Here is a 20,498-nt window from a genome sequence, read left to right as displayed (position 1 = left end):
CCCTTAAGCCACCCAGTAACCCTGCCTCCCTCGTCTAAGTTGTCTGGGTTAATCATCAGGTAAACCGAGGGTCGTTTCTCTGCTGGATCACCCACCAGGCCAGGGGAATAAAGACAGGCAACGACTGTGTAATGGGCTCTTTGATTTCCAGCTAATAATAAGGTCCTTGATTCCGCTGTTGTCCAGAAGAGCTTGGGGGGGGGGGGACCGAACATGCTGCTCGGTTCTACAGACTTCTCGGTAGGTAAATAAACCGCTGTAATGATGGACGCCTCCCCCCCCCCCCGAGTGCCATCATTACAGGGGGTTTATTTACAAGGTGGCTTGTGGTAAAACAGCGGCAGATTGTTTTACTGTTTGTTTGATTCGCTCGGCCGGGCAGCAAGGGGCGGCCGGCGGGGCGCTGGGCTCTCCAGGAGGCGTGGACGTGCGGGGCTGAGATGTGATGGCCGTAAGAGCGTTGTCATCGGAGGAACGTCAGGCGTGCAATGAGCCGTGAACGAGAGCGGCGTCTTGTGTGACTCAGTGATTTATTTATCGAGGACTGTAAGTCAGGGAGCGTTTAGCTCACACGCGTGCCAAACTCTACCGCTCTGTTCTTTGTATGATCTTAATGAATTGTTGCAGAGAGAAATAATGATGTATGATTATTCCATGCCTCCTATACCGGCCTACATTTTGTGTTTAATTAGCATGAATTATTACTCTGTGTGCCCGTATTTGGTTACTTCCTGCGAGCTAATCGGATTTTCACAGTTAAGCGAGGGTGATTATGTTTAACATTCATGTTAATGTTTACAGTCCTCTAGGAGAAAGATTTTGTTGCTTTGTTGCATGACTCAGACGAATACCCGACTGCGGAGGTGAAGTGCTCCTTGGGTCAGGCAGGCGAGAACAGTGGCTGATGGACTGATTTCAGACCAGCTCCTATACACTAGCACCAGCCCTGCCGTGTGTAGTCCAACCCACGGACTGGATTTACTAAATTGTCTCTAAGAAACGGGATCCTACAAAGTAAGCTTTTCTTTGCTAACTCCACACCTTAACAGGAGAGGGGGTCTTTGGAGCCAGCCCAGCCCTGAGTAGATGTGGTGGCCCTATGGAGTACAGCTCTGTGGAGCTAGAGCAAGCCATTGGTAAAAGCAGTAGCTCAGCGCTGGAATGACAATAATGTGAGTGAAAGGCGAGGGGATTGCTCTCGTCGCGCGGTGCCTACTCTCTGTGGCCCCGCAACCCTCCAGAGCCGAGCCATCAATCATGAGCTCTCAGTCTCACCCCCACACTCCCCATCTATCTATCCCGGCATCCATCTTTGTCTGTGGCCTGGATAGTTGTCACGCAGTCCCAAGTGGTGAAGAAGACTGGGGGCGGGGAGGGGGTGGTGGGTGGGGGGGTCCAACAATGACACGAGCGACTAGGGTCACCGCTGGTGACTGGCCTGTGATGAATGGTCCTGTGTCGGCACCGCCAAGAAATTAGCATGTTCAGGCTCTAAACAAAACCATGTGAAGGTGGTTTCATCAATCACTTCCTACCAAGGTTCCCTCACCAGCCCCAGCTCGGCCCAACGTCTGGATCGCTTTGTTGTCTTGGATCTAACTTTTACTTTTGTTTTTGTATATGATATAAATGAGCGTGCATGTATCAGATCGGTTTCAGGGGGGGGGAGCGCTCGTAGAGCCGTGAGCGTTGGGATCTGGGTTACTGGGCCAAACAGAGGGCAAGTGTTGCCATGGTTTCCAGGACCGATTGTAGATTATGAAGTTGCCTTTTCTTTTCGATGTCAATCTGCTTTTTTTTTGCGAAGGGTCGCCCTCAACCTGGCGATTGGTGTTGGATGTTGAGGTCTTAAGGCGCTGAACATGTGGGTCTCCGTGGACCCAGCGTGCCTGTCCTGGGTTCCTATGAAGAGGGCCATGCGAAACAATGAGGTCTAAATGTTTCCTCATGCTGCCTCGCCGGCTGGGTGGCTGGAGGCCAGCGGGTCATTCTCCCGTCACACTCGCATGTTATTTAGTGACAATGGAGAGAAAGTGGTCATACCTGGCAATGATTAAGGAGTGCCCATATGTTAAGAACATCAGGCCTGCTCTGGGATGCAGTCATTGCCGGTGTAGCACATTTCTGGACTGCCAAACACATTGCATTAAGGCATGTTGGCCGCACTGTGAGGCATCACAAGTTGTACAACGTTTTCATAGCCTTTGCTGTTCTCCATTCAATAGTTCTCGAATGCGGGGAAACACAATTCCAGGAATATGGTAATTCCTTTTCTGCATTTAGTGAGACTTGTTCCCATCGAGTATACATGTGATCGTGAATTAGTTTTGCAAATATAAAAATAATTTAATACACAGTGACGTGCTGTTTTCACGAAAAGCATATTTTTCAAAATGGAGCATTAACGATTTTGAATGTTTTCCTCTAGTGAAACTAGAAGTGAAAGTTCTTTCGACATTAACATATCCGTTTAATTGATAGATTCAGTGACGCATGTGTTCGGGAGTAAAGCGCATTCATATAGGACAATCCCTGACATGAGGAAGCCAAACAATTCTGCGAAAAAAAGCTGTGTGGTTATTATGTCAACTGTGGCTACCTGTTCAGCAAAGCAAAACAGAAGCAGAGACATTGGCAATGTTGAAAACACATGTAGGTCACATGCCATGTTTGCAATGTATTTACTCCTACTTTTCATGCCACCAGTGATATAATCAGTTTTAAAGGCTATGAGCGCTGGCACATTAATTACTAAATTGATGATCTTAGTGAGGTCATTTGTTGGTGAATTTCACTGAGATGACAGACTAAACACAGGCTGTTTTGGCAACACACAAATGGAATGGGTTTCATAATTCGGTCGTTAACGAGAACGGACCGCATCGGGCTGGCCCCGTTACTGTTGCTTCACGCCAACATGAAATCGCTCAAGTACACCGTGAGTGTTGGAAACACTGGTTTCCAAAATCACATTTCTAATCTTGATGCGTAATATCCCCCCCTGCACCTCAGCTTAAATTACTATGAGTCAGCGGCTTTTTCTGGAGGGACCAAGCTGTCCTGGGCCAATTTCAACAAAAAACAAACAACATCTCCCATCTAAATCGACCCGATTCAAAAAGTGCACAGAACATGAGGCGATGCTGATATGCTGAATGTCCTTCATCATTCTCAACCTCAGTTGAAGATAATCAGCCCCTCGTTCCGCCAATCACTAGCATCTTACCAGTGAAGCAGTTCAAACTCCATACTTGTCTGTAACTATTTATCATTGCTGATCCTCTCTCTCTTGCTCTCGCTCTTGCTCTCTGGCTCTCTTTTTCTCTCTCTCTCTCTTCCCCCCCCCATCTTTTGGTTGTCTCTCTCAATGTCTGCCATTTACTGCCTCCTCTGTCTTTTATTCATTTTGTTGTCAGATTATGCCGCTTTCCATCCGTCCTGCACGTGACACACACATGGCTGTTCAACACATTTACGAAGAACTTGACTAACTTCCACACATTAGTAGCTATATCACTAACAGTCTGCTTCTAAATCAACGGATGAGTGACAGGGCGGTGTATGCATGGGCTTCTTGGGGACACTGGGAAATGCCTGTTTTGGGGTCTCTTTGTGCTATCTCATTGACAATGTGAACACTAATCTCTTAAAATGGTCTCATTTGACATTAAAGGGGCTGAGCTGGCATTAATGGTTGTAAAGCACCACGCTCGCAACAAATTCAGCAGAACGTCTGTCTTGAATCATGATGCTAGTGCCAGCCAGACCAAATGATGATTCTTCCTTCAGCAGTCGGCACATAATATGTTATGATTGATGCTGTGGCTGCGTTATTATGCTGCCCTCAGTCTAAACATTACTTTTGAAGTCTCCTTCGAGCAATTCTCATCGATTAAAGCAATCTGAAAGCCTTGATGGGACAAAAGAAAGTTGAGCTAATTGGGAATAGTATATAATTTCCTTCCACAAACATACTGATGTTGTTGTGTTTGTGTGGGTGTGCGTGTGTTGTGCTCCCATGCCACTGCTTGCTCTTTTTGAGGAGAGCAGCCCAACCTGTGTGGTGTTTCCTCTGCAGTTTATTAGTAAACCGCTTTGCTGTACTACAGAGTGCTTTTGACACTTTCTCAGTGAGGAAGAGCTGGGCCACACGTGTGGCTGGACGGAGAGGGCAGGAGCAAGGCTTTCTCCTGGCCTGTCCCCGTCCCGTTGGGCTCCACGTTCCCACCTTGGACCGCACCACCGTCGGCCCCAGCAGGTTCTCTTTTTTTCTGTTCTGGCAGAGGCACGTGACAGCGGGAACAAATCTCCGGCGTTGTTTATTTAATTGCTAACCGCTCCAGGTTTGGACGCTGCGTTCAAACGCTGGCACGGCCGCGGCGCCCCGCTCGCCCTGGCGCTCCTCCCTGCCTAGGGTGAGCCCCGGTCAGCCCGCGTAATGAGTGGAAGGACTTAGTCCTGCTCCTCCTCCTCCATCTCCTCCTCCTCCTCTCCTGCCTCGGGCCAGCACGTGGTTCCTATTGGAGCCCAGCACCTTCTTCTGACGGGCATTTTAAGAAGTGTGTAATGTTCGGTGCATGTTGGTGTCGGCGCACTTCAATGCTTATGCAGCTTCAGATGCCTGCTATTGGTGTGTGTGTGTGTGTGTGTGTGTGTGTGTGTGTGTGTGTGTGTGTGTGTGTGTGCGCCATCCCACATGTGCGGCAGATGTTCTCAGGAGGTTGTGATTGGCTCCTACCACCGGTTCATCCCAGCATGGTGGCCAACAGGCAGAGGGGGAATCAGGTTTGGCTTGAACAACGCATGCCTGTGAACACACGCAGGCGATGAGGGATGCTGGAGCGGGGTACCTCGCCCGTTCAGGTGCATCATGTGACGGAGTGAGGAAAGCATGCAAGGCTTGTTTGTCTCTTTGCTTTAACGTGGGAGGGCAAGAGGAACTGAGCGGACAGAGAGTGTAACTCCCTTTAAAACGTTAAAGATAGTAAAGATGGAAGGATGTTTGGTTAGAAAAAGGATTAAAGTAACCAGTGTAAAAAGTGTTATTCAGTGAGTGGCAAATGACTGAGTGGTAAAATCACTGACAAATGGTCCCAATGAATTAATTTGACACTAGTGACTCGTGCGCAGCCGCTGATCAGAGCGGACGCAGGAGAAGGATCCAGGATGGCCAGTTTGTGGACTCTGAGAGGGACGTGTCAAATCGAGGCGGGTGTTTAATATTGTGTTATTAAAGTGTTATTGCAACCAATGTTAAACATTGTGTGCGATATTGATGACACTGATGTAGTCAGATGAGCGAGCCCAGCTGCAGACAGCCTGGGACGTGAGGTTTGATCTGAGGTATGGTTCAGACGTAATCAACGCTGAAGCGAAGGGGAGGTGTCGGTCCTCAGCGCAAAGCGAGCTGCCATCCCCTCGCTCGTTTCCTCGTGTTTTGTGTTATTGTTCCTGGTGACTCATCCGTCTAGTTACAGATCTCGTAAAAAATAACAAAATGAACAAGGAGAGCCAAATCCCTATCGGGTTTTGTCCCAACAGGTGACGACACCGTACAGTTGCCGAGGGTAACCCTAGACTCCCCGAAAGACCCGGGCAGACTCTTGTCCTGTAAACACACTTTTTGTCCTATTTTTTTTAACACACAATAAAACTCACAATACACAAACAACAACTGTGTCACAGGTTGGACGCCCTCCATGAACAAGCCGTGGGCAGAGATGGTCGGGCTTTTGTGAGCGGTTCATTTGATACAGGCGCTGTGTGCTCCGAAGGTGGACATTTCAGACCATACTGCACCCACCACCCAACAAAGGTGTGGGTCCCCAAGTTGCCTCTCCCAACACCCCAATCCTTCACACCGCTTCTCCAACAAATGAAACGAGCTCTTTTTATATTTCATGTAAAATGTTGATTTTTTTAATGCGTTTCAAGTGCGGCTCAGACTTTATCCTTATGTACACACGTACGCACAGACGAACACATTAGACAGGGTGAAGAAGGAGAGAAGGAGAGAAGTGTTTTGATCTGTTATCAAATCTTTTCCATCTGTTACAGCGCTTGGCTTAATAGAACACATACCTCCTGGTTGTGTTTTCAGTCTCTATTGTTCCATGTTTCGGTCCGCTAGTTCTGTTAAACTTCCACTTCCGCTCTATCCAATGTTTCTCTGCTTCACAGACAGAGCGATGCATGTTTCATAAAAGACTGAAGCATGATCGATTTTTTGTTTTTGACAATGGGACTCGATTTGTGTCATGTTCCCTTTTCGTATATCATTTATTTTGGTGATGGCAAAGATATTCAAATATATAGAAATTTGAAATTGCCAAACCAGGAAAATCTTATATCAAGCTAAGCACCCAATCTAAATCGCATTGTTCCCCAGTCCCAAAAAGATATGGTTTGTGTGTATTATTATAGGAAAAGCAGTCAAAAATGATGATGGAATTAGCCTGCTATTACAGACAACCAAACAATTATTGATAGCGTTTATAAGACAGTTATAGTACCACCACCACGCATCTCTGCAGAGAGTTTAAAGGTCCAGATTACAGAGACAATGCATTGTGCAGAGCCCCTTCTCCTCCCTGTAGGTCCACTGTGTGGCCAATAGTGGGCGGTAGAGGAAACATGAGCTTACATTATCCCCAAGCGTTACGGTCTTCACACCTACCAATTAGTGTCTCTCTCTCTCTCTCTCTCTCTCTCTCTCTCTCTCTCTCTCTCTCTCTCTCTCTCTCTCTCTCTCTCTCTTCCCCCCCCCCCCCCCCCCCCCCCCCCTTTGGGATAGCCTACTTCTGACCCTGCGGGAGCATCATATGACTTCATGAAGCTCAATTTGTTAAACCTCTGTGATGGGTCTTTTTTCCATTTTCCTCTTCTCCATCTGTTTCTTCAGCAGTATGTCTGAATTAAACAGACTTGGCGGTGTCCGAAGTAATGTTGCGTTGAATATAAAATGGTTATAAAAATTAAACTTTTTTCCCATTGAATATTCTACTCCTCTGTGGATTATTTTGAAGACACTTTGCTGTTGAGATATTGAGATATGCTGCTGGTCGTCCAAACCCCCTAGCTATCCTGTACTTGAATAACGAATTACATATTTGTGTTATCCACTGTTAAATATTGGTAATTCATTTATCCTAGATAGTCCAAAATGTTCTACCTGCCTTTTAACAGTTCTGAATCTTTGGGCTACAAACGTTAAAAACATCAGGAGGAGAGGGGCGTGGCACAATGCATTGTCTCTTTAATCTGGATCTTTAAACTCTCTGCAGAGATGCGTGGTAGTGGTACTATAACTGTCTTATAAACGCTATCAATAAACGCTATCACTTGTTTCCTTGACAACGCAACAACAATATGCTTAAAGCGTTGTGGAATAATATTACAGTATCAGCTGATCAGGTCATTAATAACACAATCATGTTATCGATGAAAGTTACTAACATCTAATCATTGACAGTACCTGTGATATAAGCAGAATAAACCACGACAGGGGGGGGGGGAGGGCTTTTTTTGAAAATGATCGGTACTCTGCTTCACTTCGGCCACATAACCCCAACGTCGTCCTTTTTTCCATTAACGGGAAACTGTGGTGTGTTCCTTGCTTCTACCCATTGACCTGAATGTCACTCACACCGTGCTATGTGGTGTTTTTACGTCAGGAATGGGGCTGTTTGTTTGTTTGTTTAACGCCCTTCAGAACGCCCAGAGATCACATAGCTTAGCCTTGGCTCACTGCTCTCTCATTGGCTGGATGTTTTCCTTTTCAGTCTTATTACCAGCCCGAAAGAATATTCTGGCCTCCTTTGCACAACACATTATCCACCGTTTCCTTATGAAAAGCACATTAACCCAGTTCCACATCATTCTTTTGCGTACACTTTTTTTTAATGGTAAAAAGGCCTGAACAACAGAGTGCATACCATACAATAACCTAAAGTATTGGTAATGCTTTTCAGTATGCCGTCATCAAGTTGGATGACACTTCTTAAGTATTATATATTCCAGCTATTTACGTAGCGGGCTGCCAGTGTTACAATGGTCTAGGTGTCCACGCAGCTGTTTTAAGGTCCCCATAAACCTGCATGGAAGAAACACGCTCTCCTGCAGGGTTCAAAGAGGACTCCAACCGGGCCGGCCTGACGTCCAATCAGCCGCCTCTTATCGTTGTTATTCGTATTGTTAAACCTGCTGATAGGCTCCCAGCCCACCGGAGGTGTCACCCCAGCCGTCAAGACTTTGAACTCCGTGGCCATCTGAAAGCACTCTGCGTGTGCACGGCCGTGTGCGCTCCCGGAGCACGGGACGCTCCACGGCCCCGTCCCGTGATTCATCATAAAGTCAGCTCCCGGGACGGCGCGTCACCGCTCCCCACCTTATCTAAACTAGTTTCCATCCCGCTGGCGGGGCGGGGCGGGGCCGCCGCCACCGGGACGCGGGGCCCGGGGCCCGGCGTCCCGGCGGGGTCCGCCTCGGCTGATCGATAGCAGCTGGCCGACGGGGTTTTTCCTCCCCGTCGTCCGGTATGGAGAACGTCTCCATCTCAGGACGAGGTTGTCATAGCGATGACTCCTCTCCAGTCTAGCACACTTCGTCAAGCATCTGCCGGAAGCACGTCACATCCGGGAAGTGTGTGTTGTGTCTGTGCGTGTGTGTTTATGAGAAAGTGAGTTTATGTATTTTTTTGTGTCGAGTGTGTGTCTGCACGCACATGAGTGTAATGTGCGTTCTGGCATGGAGATCAAAGTCCCGCTGCTTGTAGCCAGCCAGTGTATTGCCAGGAAGCCTCAGCCTCCCCTACTGGAATGTGTGGTTCTTGGGCTCAGATTTGTTCAATGACAACAGGGTTGCTCAGGTGGTGGGAAATCAGCTGTGTTTTTAATGTTTTTATTCATTCATAAAATCTGCACCACTTGAAAATGTTTTCCCAAAAGCCATTGGAGGCACAACCATACCGCTATGCGAATAAGTGATCAATTGGTTTGGCTAGTGTTTCAAAGAATTCAGGTTTAAACGTAGACCCAGGACCTGCATTCACCTGTTGAGCGATGTTTGACACCTTCTCCACAGTGCGTCGTTCGTTTATGCACCCCAATAAAATCACACAAGTATAGAAAATAATTATGTGCTGTCAAATCTAGGTGTTGAGACTTCCAAGTGGTGTATTGAGCATAGAAACTGTAAAAAACATTGGCCAGCAGCCACAACGAGTCATAGATTGTAGCAAAGCCATTTTTATGTGATATACTTTTAATGTAATCAGTGTGTCAGTGCCTCCCTCCTGGGTGTCCCTCTGTATGAGAGCAGGGTGGTGGTGAGATGGTGCATGGCCTGTCGTGCCAGCGACAGGGTGGTCTCCCTGCCACCACCACCTCCACCACCACCCCCACCACCAACCCCACCACCACCACCTCCACCACCACCTGCTGCTGGCACCCTGATGCTCATCACGGGCGTATTGTTCGGCACCACCTGGCCATAAAGAGAAGGAGTTGGGGAGGGGCTGGGGGGGGTTGTTGGGGGGTGTATGTGTGTGTATTTAGGTTGGTGGGTGGAGTAAGGGGTGTGGTGGTGCCATAAGGAAGTCTAGTAACGTAATGGAGAGCGAGAGGGAGTTATGGAGGTTGATGGATTATTAGAGTGGGGGCGGGGGTGTTAATCATTCATCGTGCCACTGTGAAACTCTTGTTGAGTTAGTGCATGCAGTTACCGCATCCAGACGGTGGTAATCATCAGGGCAAGGTGGATCTAAAAGCAGTCAGTTGCATGCAGGCCCGTATGCGACACAAGCGTGTAAGCGAACCGGGTGGAAATCATATTTCTTTCCCAAAACAGCTCATGCTATGCTTGTCACTCAACAGCAGAATTTGTCATTTATGAATGGCTCGCGGTGGACGCCTAGGCACGCCTAGACGCAGGCGAACACCACCGACCCAAGGCCACTGCCTGTTGACTAGCAGGGAACACATGGACAAAGACCTCTGCACGGCTGATGTGGTGTTTGGTTTGTGTTAGACTCCCCTCAATGGATGTGACTCACTGTGTGTTTGTGTGTGTGTGTGTGAGTGTGTCGTGTTTGCTGTTTTGGTTCCCACCTGTCCATGGCAGCACGCGTCACCGGGGCTGTAGTCATGCACTGCCACTGCCCCTCCAGAGGCCCACGCTTCCTCAAATCCCTGTGTGGTTTATTATCTGGTCCTGACCTCAGCTCCACAGGGCTACTGTATCCCCCCCAAACAGCACTAGTTGTGCTGCAGTGTTTTTGGTCTACAAAGGGCTGGGGCCGGAATGAAGCACTCCCTTTAACCCTCTCTCGTCCAGTGCCGAACCCGCAGCTCACTCCAATATAAAGCCCTTTCAGTCCGTTTCTGTGCACTTGCGGGCTTATAGAATATTCCCAGCGCAAGCCATCCGCCTAATGCCCCTGTGGACCACATATGGTACATAAGGAAAGTCTGTGTTTGTGAAAAAGAAAACAACTTGTGGGCCTCTGAGTAAAAATCGTTCATTTTTTTGGACATGAATTTATGAGGCCCGCTTTGATGTGCACTCGTTCAAATGAGCCCCGTCCAGAGACAGGGACATTCTTCATCCTTCTCCAGTGTCCAGCGTTTCTGATGATAGATCAGCACACATGGGTGGACCTGGGAGAGCACGGGGCCCTACACTCTCATCCAGGGTCTGTTCCCTGGATGTAATAGAGTAGTATGTAACAGATAAATTCATTGTGGCTATGCGTTAAGGAGAGCTCTGTGAAGAAGAGGTCACCCGGCGGGTCAGGGTAAACCCTGGGTCGGTGAGGACCGGCCCTCTGCTGTCGGTGATGAACCACCCGCCAGTCACAGTCGGCCTTCCTCTCACGCACCGCCGCCTTTCCCCTCGTGTTTGTTGGGCCTGGAGGAGAGAGTGTTGAGGGCCCTTGTCCGTCAAACTGGACAGGAGGGGGGGATTCATTGGGGCCAGGGGCTTTGGCGTCCAGCAGTGAAACTAATCTGTACACATGTGGCCGGCACATCAGAGAGAGAGAGGGATCCCAGATGCCGGGATGGGTACACACACACACACACACACACACACACACACACACACACACACACACACACACACACACACACACACACACACACACACACACACACACACACACACACACACACACACACACACTTAGCACACACACTTAGCACACACACTTAGCACACACATAGCACACACACACACTTAGCACACACACACACTTAGCACACACACACACTTAGCACACACACACACTTAGCACACACACACTTGTGAATTGTGATATAAATCACGTCAGCTCGTGACTGATGTGCGGATGATGTCTTGGCATGCGTACACACATGCATGTGCTAGGCTATCAATTGTTCTGCCCTCCCCACAAGGGAGATCACTTTGAACTGACAGAGAAGAAGAAATTTGTCAATAGTTCAGATTGCCGTTCTCCATGTTTTAACAAACAATCGAAACAGACTGGGAATGGAAAAAACCTGTTCCCGCCTTCCCCACTGGACTGTAAGAAGCCTCAAGCTCCTTGTGGGGTTAGGGTTGGGGTGCGTTTGTTGCGGAGGATCGGGGGGGTGAATAAGTGGTCTTTAGAAGGAGGGGCCGTGACTTGGCGGAGTATACAGCTCTCTGGTACGCTAAGACATCACTCCAACATTTCTTCACCTGCTAGCAGGCGTCGATAAGTCGGGATTTAGCCCCGCAGCCGGGTTTAGGACACGGCAGTGCGTGTGAGTGACATGAGCGGTTAATAGACGGCTGCAGAGTATGCTCACGGTTTCATCCTTTAAACAGTGTACATAGCCTCATGATGTGGTGATCCACAAGGATTTACTCTGGTTCCCCTCGTGCCCGTTCACACTCAGGACCGCATCGCTTTTTGGAGGGAAATCACAGCTTGACGCTTGTCATCTGGCACCAATAGCCTTCCATGTTCAGCGGCCACGGCCTTGGGTCGGCGCGTGAAGAGGCGGGGGGAACCTCACGGCGTGTTGTTTCCTTTGACACACACACACACACACACACACACACACACACACACACACACACACACACACACACACACACACACACACACACACACACACACACACACACACACACACACACACACACACACACACACAGGCGTTTATTGTCAGACATGACGAGATGACACTACACAATCTAATATCGACACAGGCCAAGCTCAAAGAGGTTAGCTATCCGTGGTCCCGGGGCGGTATTTAAACGCCAAAAGGAAGGCCATTACGTCGGGCCTAAACAGAGGGCTAGGTTTTCTCATGCTGGCACGTAGCAAGCGGCTTTGTATCTTCCTCTCCACCCTACGTCTTGTTAGGTATCCATTTGTTCTCGGACGATTTTTCCTTGCATTGTGTTTTTTCCTTCCTCCAAGCACACTTGGAGAAATAAATGGTTTTGTAAAAACCTTTTTGTGTCAGAGTTCTTTCTTTCTTTCTGACCTGGCAGCAGTGTGAGCGTTGGGCGGTGCTCACGTTATAAAGTGGTTAAACCTTGAGGTTTGGATCGACGGCCGCCACTAATGGTCACTCCCCGCAGACTCCTCTTGGGTGCGTTTGTTTACAATGATCGGCCAGGCGGCGGAGAGAGAAAAAAAAACAGGCCACAAAGTTGTCAGAAAATCGTCCAAGGCTGTGCAAGTTCTTGTAAATACCATAATTGCCCTGCTTTGAATCATCATGCTGAATGCCTCCCCGTGTGTGTGAGTGTGTGTTGGTGGTGGCGGGAGTGTGTGTGTGTGAGTGTATTTTGGTTGGCAACTTACTGCTAGCCTCTAAACACAGTCAGACAGTCACACCAGTGCCAATTGGTAACAGTTGTGGGAAGCACCCCCCCCTGCAGCACCACTGGGGACACTGGTGTGTTAATCTCTCTCTCTCTCTCTCTCTCTCTCTCTCTCTCTCTCTCTCTCTCTCTCTCTCTCTCTCTCTCTCTCTCTCTCTCTCTCTCTCTCTCTCTCTCTCTCTCTCCTCTCTCTCTCTCTCTCTCTCTCTCTCTCTCTCTCTCTCTCTCTCTCTCTCTCTCTCTCTCTCTCTCTCTCTCTCTCTCTCTTCCTTCCCCCCAGCCCTAGAATAACACGTAGTTAATACTAAACAGAGATAACTACAGCAAAATAACACACATAGTTAATACTTCAGTAGAATAGCCCACACAGTTTATACTACAGCAGAATAACACACACACAGACTTAATATTAAAGCACAGAAACAAGAGTTAATACTACAGCAGAATAACACAGTTAATTCTACATCAGAATAACACAAAGCACATCCTGTTGCCGCTCTGTGGTTTCACTGTACATACTGCTACACATATACACACACACAGGCTAACACACAAATTCAGACAAACACATGCTCAGAAACACACATACATCCATCCGCACAAACACGATCGCACAAACACGATCGCACGCACGCGCGCTGGCATTCGTGAAAGAGTTAGAGACGTACGCCCACTGCTGCATGGACACACACGGAAATTCACAAAATCACGGCGAGTATCCATACAAACAAACCCCAAACCGCCGTTACTCCGTGGCCATGTATTCGCGTGAGTCAGCAGCGTCTCTGGCAGTTTGGAGCGGATGCAAATGCAGAGCGGAGCAATTTAAGAATTACAATTTAAACCATGCGACTGAACGCCGCTGCATTCCAGTCCTCTGCATCTGAGCCATGTCTTAGCTGTACGCTCTGCTCTAAGGCTGTGTGATATCATGTCTGGCTCCCTATGCTGCCGCTCGACGCCGTGTGGTCTATCGTGTGATGTAGCACACAAGCCCACTCAGTGTTTAATTAATCCTGTGATTGAAGCCTTGCGGAGCAACACGTTATCTAAGACTGCATGTTGTCCACTGGCCGTCGTGTACATTTGCTCCTCTGTCCTCGTTCCAAGAGGGCATCCTCGACACTTCTGATAGATGTTCTTTAGAGTTCAAATGGGTTGCTTTACTAATTCGAAGAAGCAATTGCCAGGTAACTAGATATGGCTGCAACAGATATGCCTGTATTTATTAAGGTCCAATTTTCTGGATTAATCCATATTGCAGTGAAATGGGGGGGGGTCATTCAAGTCATTCTAAAGACCAAGGATACACACTACACTCCTTGTCACGATAGAGTTCCCCCTGGCTTGCTGCTCTGCCAAACGACGGCCCACCACACACACCTTTCTCCGTTACTCTTTCTACCTGAGGCACTGGTCTGAACCCGAGCGTTTCCCAGTGGTGCCAGTCACTGGGTGTAAATGGACTGACCTCGGCTGTGGGATGGTTGCGCACGGGGTCTTAGTGCGCTGGTCCCAGGCCGATGTGACGGACCGGAGGCTGAAATGGCGTAGCTGTGTTGCAGACTGGAGACTCGCCAGGTGATCATCTCTATCCCATTGGTCGCTATGCTGTCCGGGCTGACCTGCGATTGCATAAAGCTAAACCATTCTCAGTAAAAGGGGGGTCCGTCATAACACGAGAAGTAGTACAGCGTTCAGTGTTCTTCTGAAACTGAGGGCTGGTCGCAACATGTTATTTAGATGGGATTTTTCTTGCACAGATCAAAAACATGTCGTAATGGACAGCTGGATACATGGCTTATCAGATCGCCCGTGCTGCACACAGTACACAACGTGATGTCTATCTGGTAACCTAGTATAATTAAGCTGTTGTGGGTTTCACACACCCCATTTTTACCATCGACGAGATGTTTGTCTGTGTCCAACCAGCGCAAACCACCTATTGGCCATTAGAGGAACTAGGTGGTAGTTCCTTCCGCTAGCGCTTCACAAACAGGCGGTCGTGGCTGGACTTCGCATTGACTTTAGGCCTCAACTCCACGGAGTAGCTGGACACCTGGGGATCCCTGATGTATACCCACTGTGTGTCTGGGGTTGGCCCGGCGGTGCTCACCAACACACACACGCACACATAGAAAACCCCATTTTGTGTTTAATCGAGGCACCTGCTCAAGAATTTGAAACCGTCCATTATGAGTTTGTGATGGATTAATCTTTCCACTAGTGTCCAGCTTGTCAGTTGCAGGGCAGCGCGACACCAATCGAAAGCAGAACAAATGATCAGTGTGTGACTCTGAGTTGGTGTGTGTGTGTGTGTTTGTGTGTGTGTGTGCGTGCCTGCGTTCACGCCGCTTCCTTCTCCCACGTTGCTGCTTCGGCGATGTACTCAGTGTAATAGCATTTTAAATAAACAGTGCTAGCCCGAAACAGGGCCGGCATTGTGATGTGGATGACAGACTGATCTCAGGCCGAGGCCAGCAGCTGTCTCCCATGGCAGCAGAGGGTAACAATAGGAAATTGGGAATTATGACGTTAGCGCCATGTCTCGTTAGCGAGTGCCGGGGGGGAAGCTAGTCCACTCGCCCTGCGTGTGAAAGCAGTTAGCACATAGGCGTACCGCGGTGGAGGGGCAGCGGTCACTGACTGCTCCTAGCAACACGCCGCTGACGGTTTAAGCGATGACACGTCCTTATCTCAGTGGCAGGAAGAAGTCGGTGCTCCGGCGGATCCCAGACTTCCTGTCGTGACCAGGACGACCGTCTCGGGGCCCCCCCCTTTGCCCTGCCGGCAAACGGAAGAGTCGCTTCCTCCGTAGAATCGCTGCCTGATGAAGCCTGCGATGCTGATGATGTTGTGGATGTCTCGGGAGATTCTGATTCCCCTCCTCTCCCCCTGACACCACTTCCTCTCCCTGCCTCCAATTATCCACAGCGCTTAATCAGCCGCCCGTCAGCGTAGAGCCGGCCCCGCTGTCAGCCCGCTGATGGGCTTGCGTTCAGAGACGTGTTCTCTCCCCAGACTCCCCAGGCAGCGACCTGTTCTGGGGAGGGGAGCGGAACAAGACAAATGCCAGGGATGACCTCGGGACGACGAGCCCTGGGAATAGGCCGGTCTGACGTCGGCTTGTTCCAACAGGAGAGGAAAGAAGGCTCTCACAGCGTGATTAAAACATCCCTGAAGATTCCTCTGGTCACGGCGTGGCCAGTGAGAGGCCTCTCCCTCGCTGAACAGAAGGGCTTGTTTGGATTGGCGTACTGAGGTCCGTGTTGAGTGTGGCTTCCTGTACCTGTTAAACAGTCATTCACACAGTTTTTATACCAAAACCCCCCGTTTTTTGTCTCTTCTAGTGGTTTTATGTGGTGCCTGACTCACCCCCTCACTCACCCTCCAACCACGTCTCCTTTTTCCTTTTGGAGTGGCTGCCGTGCCTCTTTTTATTATTCTGGAAGGCTGCTGGACAGGACCAGTCAACAACTGCGCCACCAGGCTTGCAGATCGACAGACACAAATAACAAAGACTAAACGCTCAATTAAGTTGGGTTTCGTAATGTAGAACAACAACCCTAATATATAACAGAAGTAATGAGCCGTGCTGTTTTGACAGTTTTTTACTCTTGTGTATATTTCTTGCAGTGTGTGTCATATTGGGTGGGTGTTGTGTAAGTCTGTTCCTTTCTCCACATGCTTTCTTAACTAACACACACACACACACACACACACACACACACACACACACACACACACACACACTCTCTTTGCTTTGTCACTTTCTCTCGGTCACATATTACATTTGAAAGATGATCACCCATTTAAGACCATCAATGCTTTAATTTGTCTCGGGTTCCACTGTGATTCACAATGACGTTACATCTACCAACGTCCAACACAGGATGACTAATGAGAGTTGAAATAAGTCCTGTGGTTTGGATGCCAAGGCTCAAGACATCCCCAATCTGGAAAGAGCTCAGTAGTTATCGGTTCTGGAGTTGTCCTGTCGACACATCGGCTGCATATGACATTCCATAGGGCTGGGAGGCCTTATGGAAGTTCAACAACCACCCAAACTGAAGTTCCCTGCATCTCACAGAAACACACACACACACACACACACACACACACACACACACAGACACACACAGACACACACACACACACACACACACACACACATACACATACACACAGAGTATATATATATATATATATATATATATATATATATATATATATAAATATATATATTCTCTCTCCCCCCCACTCCTACTCCCAATGAAGGACTCCCAGTCCCCAGTGTCTGGCCCTGATACTTTGGGGGTATTAAAAAGGAGCGTATGGGGACCTGATTAGATCCAGAATCAATGAGGAAGCGGTGAAACCATGTGAGCGCGAGATGAGTGTTTCCAGAGGGCCAGGCCCTATCTCTTGTGTGGCCGGCCGGCGCTTTTTTGAATCTGTTGTTCCCTGATGTAATTTCCTTTCAGAGGAAGCCTCTTCTCCGGTTTTATATGCCCTCGCATATTGGGAGGTCTTTAATGTAATGAAAAGACAAGGAGTGTTTATTTATACAATCTGCGAGTTTAGGAAATGGCTGATAATCGCAAAAATGGCATTGTATAATTGAACATAACCTTGATGTGTGCCAACTAAATGATATTGATATATTGAAATTGATATTTTGCGCTCTCTCTCTTTGTCTCTCTGTCTCTCTCTCTTTCTCTCTGTCTCTCTCCCAGAAATCATTGATGACCTCTCCCATTTGGTCGATAAGACTGACGACCGGATTCGCAATGAGACGCGGAGGGTGAAGCTGGTGGAGACCAAGTCTGCGTCCTGTGGTGAGCTATTGTCAGCAGACCTAGTGCTACCTGCATTGAATATGGCCAAAGTGTAGGTGATATTACCAGTATGAATGGTATAGCAGTTCTCAGCTGAACATCATTTCTAAAGAGAGTGCTACAGAGACCAATTGGCAATGTCAGACAACAAGGTTGTAAATATCACTTAAGTGTGAGACACACATTTGAATGTATACAATTTGAACAATTAGATACAAATAGTTGACTACTCTTACACATTCAAGGTCCCTGGCATCAACATCCACAGGAACACAGGTTTTATAATACATTTTTAATTTTGAGGATCAGAATCAGAATCAGAAAAGGTTTGTTGCCAAATACATTTACACATATTAGGAATTTTTCTTGGTAGTCGTATTTGTTGCGCACGATCTTAACAAACAATAAACAGTAAACAATAAACAATAAGGAAGTATTGAATAATAAGTACTGAAAAAGATAAGAGTAAATAAAAAATAAAAATAAATAAATAGAGATACTATAAATAGAGGATAACCCCAATACAAACTCCCTTCCGAGATGCTCCCCTAAACACAAGATTTGAGGCAGTTATAAGTCCAGATTGTTAAAAGCTTATTGTGGTTTTACTATATTTAGCGTTGCCATCGTGGCTAGCATTGCGACTAGCGATCAAATTGATGCTGCATTACCGGTAATTAATGACATTAAGCATACATGGTGACCAACATGTTATGCACCTTTTCATGATATGATACAAACCAGACGTGACTTCTAATTTTTGCCGCAACCGTGAGCTAGGTTTAGCCAAACGAAGACACCCTGGCATTTCACCTCGCCTCCCTAACATTTCCGAATGAGAGAAAATGTCGAGATTGTTCATTCTACAGGGTTAATATTCTGCACAGATGATCACGCAGGTTCCCTTGAAAAATATTTTAGATAATTAACCATGAAAGATAACCAATGGCAATGACTTTTTTTAAATAAAGTAAATAAATAAAACAGCAGCATCTAACATTACCGAGAAATCTCTCTCATCCCAAATTTATACCCATGAGCAGGACCATCTGCCCGGTGGCACGTTGAGAGCGACTCTCTGCTCCACGAGGCTGCAGCAGGGCAGCGGCGATGGTGGCAGGCGCTGCTGGCACGGCGGGCTGGGCTGAATAATGGCACGGCCCCTTTCCCTCACGCCCGCTAACATGGCTCTTTTGGCTTCCAGACGGGCTCTCGTGCTAGATACGCCAATCATCCCCTCCAGCCCCCCCCTCCCCATCGGGACTTCTCAGGGTTTCTTTAAGAAACCCACACACAGACCCCCCGCCAACCAGATATCCATTTTAAGGACCCTATGAAAGCTGTAAGTCGGGTCTTAAGTCGATGGCCTCGCAGCTCCCCGCTCAGATCCAGACTTTGATGGAGTTGCTTTGAGTCCACTATAAAAAGACTTGGTAAAGGAGCGGCCCTCCCTTGCCGGTGCCCCTTGATTGTTTAATTGCTGTTTGGTCGTCTCCTCTCTCTCATGTCAACAGGCATGGCTCTAGGGTAGAGAAAAGGGGGATCTGCCGTGAGTGGCCGCTTGATTGACTCGAGCAGATCATGGAATGCTGTAGGGTCTGGTTCTTTGGCCAAAGCCAAGGCTCCTCCTGCCTGTTTGAACGTCACAGGGCTCTGGAAACAGGTCTGCATTGTTGCGCCTGGCGATGGCTGGCTAAGAGGCAGCCGGGGACCGGGGTGCTGGGGACAGAGTGAGGGTCAGGCCCCAGAATGCTTCACTCTGTTGGCCTTATCTCCATGGTGCCGAGCGTGGGTTTGTTTGAGGATCCCAGAGCTCGGTGTTTAAGCACACATTGTGGTTCCATCAGGATTCTTTCCTTTTGTTTTGTTTGGCTTGTTGTTTGTCTTTCTTTCTTCTCCCCCCCTCCCACCCTCCCCATCTCCCACTTTTCACCCACATTCTCTGTTCATGGTATGCAGTAGAGTTGGTGGTATACATTTGGGTGTGATAGCAGGCAGGAGTCAATGAATTAGTGTGTAGGTGTGCGTGGGGGACTGGTGTTGTGTGTTAGTATGCTTGTGTTTGTAACTGCCTGTGTGTATATGGGTGCATGGTTCTCCGCTTGTTTATGTATTTCTGTGCATTTGTGCATGAATGTATGTGTAGGATGTGTGCATTTCTGTCTCTGGGTTTTTTGTGTTCAAGGAAATTTCTCCGTTCCCTAAGATCTTTCCCATTGTGACCTCTGCTCTTTTCTTTCATTTCCCCCCCCCCCCCTTTATTTTTTTTTTCATTCCTCGCTGTCATCCCCCTGCTCTCTGCTGTGTGTGTGTTTGACACTTGTCTTTGTGTGGAGGAATTGAAAATACAACATGCCACAAATCTCTTGGAGGGCTTCCTCTCTTTCTTCATGGCAGAGTGATTACAAGGCCTGAGCTTTAAGGCTCTTTATTTATTTTCCAGACCCCTGTTCATGCAACGCCGCCGTTTGGTGTTTTGTCTCCTGGGGAGAGACGTTGCAGACGGGTGCGGCCGTCTCTGACAGGACTGGACATACTTTGAATAGCTTCTGGGTAGCATTCTCTTTAGCGGACGTGCATCCCGGTTGTCAAGTGCCTACATGTGGAGCGTAAGGAGAAGATTCACATCTGGCCGTCGCGTACGGGCATAGGAAAATCTGATGTGTGTCGATAGATGGAACGTTTTTGGTGCAAAGAGTGAGGTTTGGAAATGTAACTATTAATCAATGACATATTGATTAATCATTTGAGGCAACGAACAACAATAGTTGCAGAAACCCTGATGTGAAACCAAATAATGCAAGTCTTATTACAAAAAAACTT

At 48.0% G+C, this 20,498-nt stretch overlaps 1 protein-coding gene across 1 annotated transcript in view; it reads left to right on the top strand.

The window, feature by feature from the left end:
* stx8 (syntaxin 8) overlaps positions 1-20,498 on the top strand; it is a 43,015-nt gene that overhangs the window by 12,806 nt on the left and 9,711 nt on the right. Inside the window, exon 7 of the mRNA XM_056585691.1 lies at positions 17,574-17,675. Within this exon, the coding sequence (XP_056441666.1) occupies positions 17,574-17,675 (102 nt within the window). The remainder of the gene's footprint in view (positions 1-17,573; positions 17,676-20,498) is intronic.

Source organism: Gadus chalcogrammus, chromosome 3 (assembly GCF_026213295.1).
Source record: "Gadus chalcogrammus isolate NIFS_2021 chromosome 3, NIFS_Gcha_1.0, whole genome shotgun sequence".
NCBI lineage: Eukaryota > Metazoa > Chordata > Actinopteri > Gadiformes > Gadidae > Gadus > Gadus chalcogrammus.
The sequence above is the reverse complement of the archived record's forward strand: the minus strand, read 5'-3'. Positions and strand labels throughout refer to the sequence as shown.